General features: G+C 38.8%; 1 protein-coding gene across 9 annotated transcripts in view; it reads right to left on the bottom strand.

Annotated features, from left to right (window-relative positions):
- LOC115580298 (protein NLRC3-like) overlaps positions 1-2,295 on the bottom strand; it is a 10,703-nt gene extending 8,408 nt beyond the window's left edge. For 6 of the 9 annotated variants that reach the window (XR_003983838.1, XR_003983840.1, XR_003983839.1 and 3 more), the window contains exons 1-2: positions 2,243-2,295; positions 1,826-1,975 (exon numbers count right to left, since the gene is read on the bottom strand). Coding sequence is in view for 6 of the 9 variants with exons in the window: in XM_030414517.1 (XP_030270377.1) it covers positions 1,826-1,956 (131 nt within the window). In the remaining 3 variants the exon portion in view is untranslated. Of the gene's footprint in view, positions 1-1,577; positions 1,637-1,825; positions 2,008-2,242 lie in introns of those variants that run through there. The other 3 variants (XM_030414519.1, XM_030414518.1, XM_030414520.1) reach the window with 3 other exon arrangements.
- Positions 2,296-6,668: the final 4,373 nt, after the last annotated feature.

Raw genomic sequence — 6,668 nt, 5'->3', positions numbered from 1 at the left:
ATTTATATATATTATTATTTTATTATTCTATTATTATTATTTTCATTATTACTGGTATTATTATTATTGCTATTATTATCATTATATTATGATTCTTGTTATTGCTTAATTATATTATTGTTACTTTTGCTATTATTATTATATTCATATTATATTGTTAGTATTATAATTATATCTCTATCATTATTATTATTATTATTATTATTATTATTATTATTATTATTATTATTATTATTATTATAATATCAGACCGTCAGAACAGCTTGCAGGAACTTACAGGATCCATCACATTCTTTCCATTTTTTTTGAGTGGCTCCCCTGAGGACTCAGACTTTGTTGCACGTTGCAGGACACAGAGGAGAACTTTGTTCCTCGTGGCTGTCCAGCTGTCCAAGAAACACCATATTCTTTTGCAAAATCTTATTTGTGTTATAAATCATCACATACAGACACGGTGAACAGACACTGCGGTCACAAGTTGATCTGGCCTCCTTTTGCGACCAGGAGGTGGCTGTGTGTCTGCTGTGAGGAGTGAAATAGGTGATACCGAGAGTCACCTGTGATCTGATTGGCATAGTGGAGTGACTGCCGCACTGGTATTTTTTTTTCTCCCCTCAGTGAATGTGAGCTCAAGTCCCGTAGTTGTGTTTGTTTGTTCGAAAGGGCTCAATAGTTCCTCTATGTGATGCATGTTTACTCAGACAAGGAGAAGACAGAGTACGTGTTTTTAATAAAGGTTATTAGAGATACACATTCACAGGGAGAGCAACTCTCACCTTTCCTGTTTACAACGTCCTCCGTAACAACCAGCAACTCTGAAGATCTGACTTATTTCACTCATCTGGTTGGGAGTGAGTGAAAGACAAATCCAACGTATTTGAACACTATTTCTGTATTAAATGCACTGGCCTTAACAAAGGCACTGGTAAGTGAAATAAGTCAGCGACTGACACGTTTAATCAAACAGCAGCCCGAACACGTATCAGGTATGTTTTGCACAGAGAAAACCTGAACAAAGAGGCAGATCAGAGGACAGCTACGTCTTCCCGTTTTCAACATCTGTTGTAACTACGGCGACCACAGACGCATTCGGCTCACGGTCGCCAGTTAACATGGACCCGTGTTAAATCCGAAACACCGGCATCTTTTCATTCACAAATCTTCTGTCAGAAGCTCGTCTGCTGATAACATTAAGTAGAATTTGTATTTGGGTAGTAAAACCAGCATTTTAAAAATATCCAAGCACCCTGTATCATAGCTACATGTGTGACGTTTTTAACAAATCAATACGTTTGATAATCGGTCCAAAATTCAGCAAATAATTCTACTTTGAGATTAAGGAGTAACTCTTTCCTCCGTAGGTTGATGCACCGCTGCCTCTGCTAGCCCTGTTCCAAGATGGCGGCGCTGTAGGCACACCCCTCCACAGTCGATGCGGCGTCTATGTATATATGTCTATGGTTTGCAGTGGATCCGTGTGGACGCAAATATTCTTAAAACGATGACGAGGAAGACGGGGGGGAAAAAAAGATCGTTTTCGCCCGTGTGGATGGCCCCTCATATGAGCAAAAAAATACCGCATTTGTGGGCGGAGCAGCGTCTGTCCTCCCGCCTGTCCAACTCTTCGTCACATTTCTGCCGGAAAAACAGCGTCTGTCACCGGCAAAAACCTTTAGTGGTTGTGTTGATAGAAATCACCGCGATGGTCAGCCCTCCCGACCGAGACTTCAGTGAACTTTTCCCCAGAAAACAGCTTCCGTCCCCGCAAGTGACAGAGTCACGCAGCGATCTGTTCAGGTGTCATACACTAAAAACAGTGTCTTACTTTGTGTCTGAGGGTCCAGGTTCATTACTGAAGTTTTGAGGTGGATCTTTGGACCGGTCACTCTTCATAGACTGACAGCTGGATACAGAAGACTCTGCTCCGTCCTCCTCCTTCTCCACACAACCACTCATCTTCTGGTCTGAAGTCAGTCTGAGAAGCAACGAGGTAACACTGACTGTGAGCTCAGAACACAAGAACAAAGAGTTTGATTCAGGACTGAGAGATGAGGAAGACACACCCAAACACACACGCACGCACGCACGCACACAGCGTACATCAAAATTAAAGCATCTCTTGTTTTAAATAAGATTTAATGTTAAATTCATTCTATCATGTCTTTCCTCTACAGTCCACAGCGACAAAACTAACTCAGAAACTTTGACAGGAAAGTAATAAAGCAGCTGTATCAACACTCACCTCGTCTCTGACTTCTGTTTTCCTCCTCCGTCTTCCTGATGTTCTGACCACTGAAAATGGAGTCTGAAATGACCATGTGTCACACGTTGCTCCTCCCCTCTCCATTTACAAGAAATCAGTTTATCCCTCTGTGTGTGTGTGTGTGTGTGTGTGTTTGTGTTTAACATGTTTCTGTCTCTTTCTGCTTGAACAAATCTAATTCAAATGGACAAAATGTTGGTTTCACACATTCAGAGCTAACTGCTTTACTCCACTTACATCTACTTTTAAACATGATTCACTCTGCAGAATCTGATAGTTGACACAAAACATAATGAAAGTAATAAACTTCCTGACACTAAGTATTGAAAGTGAACTCTTTACAAGCTAAGACATGTGTTGAATGTACAAACCCCAATTCCAGTGAACTTGGGACATTTTGTAAAACGTAAATAAAACAGAATACAAAGATTTGCAAATCCTTTCCAACTTAAATTCAATTGAATACACTACAAAGACAAGATATTTAATGTTCAAACTGATAAACTTTATTATTTTTGTGCAGATATACACTCATTTTGAATTGGATGTCTGCAACACGTTCCAAAATAGCTGGAACAGCGGCAACAAAAAACTGGGAAAGTTGAGGAGTGCTTAAAAAACACCTGTTTGGAACATTCCACAGGTGAACCCGGTTAATTGGAAACAGCTGAGTGCCATGATTGGGTATAAAAGGAGTGTGTTGATATGTAATGCAATACCTAATGTGACCAACAGAGGGAACCATCAGGTTTTATATCTATCGAGGATGGTACAGGTTTCATTAGATAAACAGGAGAAGCTACAGGCTGCAGGAGATTTATTATGCTTGTTCTTACAATTAAGTTTGAGCATGAGCTCACTGCAGATTAAACTATGTCTCATCCTTGAAGACACAAAAAACACAAGGAGCCTCCCCAAAAGGCTCAGTCGTTTACCACTTTCTGAACAACTGCGTGGGCAAATAGTCTTACAGTTTAAGAACATAATTTCTCAATGTACAGTTGCTAGAAATTGAAGGATTTCATCATCTACGGTCAATAATATCATCAAAAGATTCAGAGAATCTGGAGAAATCTCTGCATGTAAGCGGCAAACCCAAAAACCAACATTAAATGCTTTTGACCTTTGATCCCTCAGGAGGCATTACATGGCACTGTAATGTGGAGCGCTGTCTGCTTCCACCCTGTACACACAGATTTTCCTTATAAGTAACAGAATATCACACATGCACAAAAACAAAGATTCCCTCTTTTCTCAAACTCCTTTAAGAGCAATTTGTTGAACAAATAAACAATATTTGCTCAGTGTGACATCATATTTCTTACTAAAGGGCTCATTGACATGGCTACCATCCACATGCTCCTGATACCACATTAGTAGTAGTAGTATTTGTGTTTTGTGCTACTTTATATTTCTACCCCACTACAATTAATAGTTACTAATCAACACAAATTACAATTCAGATGATGATTTTTTACATTAAAACAAAACATATAGTCTGATAAAACTTTATGTGCTTTTTGGGGCTTCAGAGGAAGCTGCATGTAATCTGAACAATTTCCCTCCAGTGATGTCAGTCAGTGGCTGAATTGGATTGTGGGTAACACAGGCGTCAGGTTTTCAGAAGAAAGAAGAATGTGTGGAACAGAAAAGTTGGTATCTCTTGTTTCTGTAGTGGGCTGCTTTTCAAAACCTGGTGCCTAGATTCTCAAAATGCAACTTAGTCACTGACTGACATCACTGGAGGAGATTTATCAGATTACATGCAGCTTTTTTCACTTATGCAGTTATTACTCCCCACACTTTAATAGGTAGAACTGATGTTGAATAAATACATGTAAAAGTGTAAAATACCTGTCTTTCTGCTAATTCAGCCAGTGGCATTAAACTCACAAAGTTCAAGTGAAGACACAAAGCCTCATTTTCATATCAAAATCTTTTATAGTGCTGTTCCTTTAAGCACAACATTATACATGGTAGGTGAAATGAAAAACAAATAACTGATTTGAAGTTTGACACTGACAAAATGAGGAGAAACCATGAACCGAACACCGTTATAAAAAATGTTGGAGGGATGCTGCCTCCTTTTGGTGGAAACATAAATCACACCTTTATTGTTTTGAAAAAACATCTCTGTAGAAATGACTTCAAAGTGATTGACTGTTGACAGAAGAAAAAACACAAAATAAAACACAAAAAATGCGCAGGTGGTCGAGTGGTTAGAGCGCATGCCATAAATGCAGCCGACCCTGGTTCGATTCCGGCCGGAGGTCCTTTGCTGCATGTCACATCCCCCCTCTCTCTCCCATATTTCCTATCTGTCTACTGCTTAATAAAGGTGTCTATGCCAAAAAAAATCTTTAAAAAAAAACACAAAAAATGATTTGATTTTTAACAATACTGGATTATTATTAATGTCAGGTAATTTTGATTGTTGTTCGTTTTTGAAACTAAGATAAAATAAGATGTTCCTCTACTGATCCCACTTGAGAGAAATTCACAGGTATCACAGCAGTACAGAGGGAAATAAGTAGAAGCAAAAACATAGAAACTATAATAAAGAGATTAGAATAAAGATAAACACACTATATACAGTAACTGGCCTTGCATGTACATGACGTGCAATATACAATAAATGTGCCTATGCAAATGTGCAATGCGCAGGGTTCCTGAGATATTCAATAACATCTGTTGAATCCGGTGAGAGCCTTCTCCTGGTGTCTGCACACATTAATCATAGTTGCCTTTAGTGAAAATTAGCAAATGTCAGTGATTGGAAATCTGTAGTTATTTACCAAGTTCTGACTTTTCATCCAAAACATGTTCATTTTATAACATTTAATGTCTCGCTTGAGTTTTATGTGACATACCGGGTAATTTGTTGACTTTAACTGTGAGTATGTTTTGTCATTAATACACTTTATTAACTCTCTTCACGTAAATATGAATGCATTAAATCATTATGTTTCTACTTTAAGTGAATAATCAAAATGTGTCTTCATGACACAACATCACATTTAGCCTTTGGTCAGTCAGAAACAAATACAAACAATCTGAGGGGAAAGCTACAAACATGAATGGAGATGATAACAACGGCTTCAACACTGACTTCACAGGAAGAAAAGCTCCACAGGTTGACTTAATGTATCTGTGCTGATCATGTAATGTGAAATGAGCAGGGTCCCACATTAAACTGAAATCCAATGACACTGAAAGAAATATGATTATCAAAATGTTTTCACTTCTAAAAATTTTAGATTTAAAACTTGATGCATGATCAACACATGTGGAGCAAATCCACTGTCAAAACAGGACACCTGCAACATAAAATCAGTCAAAGAAAAAGATCTTCCATAAAGAGTCAAACATTCAGCTCACTTAGTGCAGGGTGTCATTTACTGTACAATGTTAAGTAACGTAGTGCATCATGTTGAGTTGTAACCAGGTGATGCATCATTATCTCATGATAATCATTACTGACCATGTTGTGTCCCCTCAAGTAAAAAGTCAAGCTACACAAGTAACAAAAAGATTCTGAAGTTTAACGGTAATGTACAAATAGTTTATAATAATGGTATATAGGAGGTAAGACTTTAATTTTATTGTGTTTTTACTGGATGAATGTAGAGTTGCATTTGTTTCTTTTATTGTCAAATCCAGGGAGGGCAGTTAGTGAAACTAAGAACCCAGGGCCCCAACATTTGGAGATGGATGTTAGACTTGACATTGTGTGTGAGACAGTTGAGCTGATTCAGATCAGTCCAGACTGAGAGTCATATCAACTTGTTGTAACTCCTCCCTCAGTCACTGCTGAAGCTCTCTTCTCCAGCTCCCAGTCAGAGCCTCTCCACCCACCAGCTGATGCTTAGACCTCTCTGGATCATCGGAACACAGTTGAGTTGATCCTCTCAACACAACCACCTCACCAGAGAAGAAGACAGACAACAGAAGTCATGAATGAGTGTTTACAGAGATTTTCTCCATCAGCGGTCAGTCAGTGATATAAAGACCTGCAGGGACCCCAGTCACCGTTCAGACCACAAGAGCTGTGTAGTGCAGCTAGTTTTGTTTCAATGCTCATGTTAACGTATCGGAGTGAAGCTGAATGCATAATAACTGCAGAAACAGCGATATTCACTGCTCTCTTTAATGCTGATTTACTGCTGACTAAATATTACATTTAGTCGTGCATGTGTCACCGGTGAATTTTCCAGTGTTTCTTTTTTTAAAAATGTTTACACTTTTACATGGAAGGGGCAAATCAAAGAATCTGGAATCTGGAATTACAGGTGGCAGGCCAATGTGTGTGAGGGGGGGGAATGGCACTGTAAGTGGCAAATGTGCGGAGGAGGAGGGTCCTAAAGTTGTTCCGAGCACAGAAAGAGAAGGTTTCACTTTCAGTGAA

This window comes from Sparus aurata, chromosome 4 (assembly GCF_900880675.1).
Source record: "Sparus aurata chromosome 4, fSpaAur1.1, whole genome shotgun sequence".
NCBI classification, from domain to species: Eukaryota; Metazoa; Chordata; class Actinopteri; order Spariformes; family Sparidae; genus Sparus; species Sparus aurata.
This window is presented reverse-complemented; position numbering and strand designations above follow the sequence as displayed.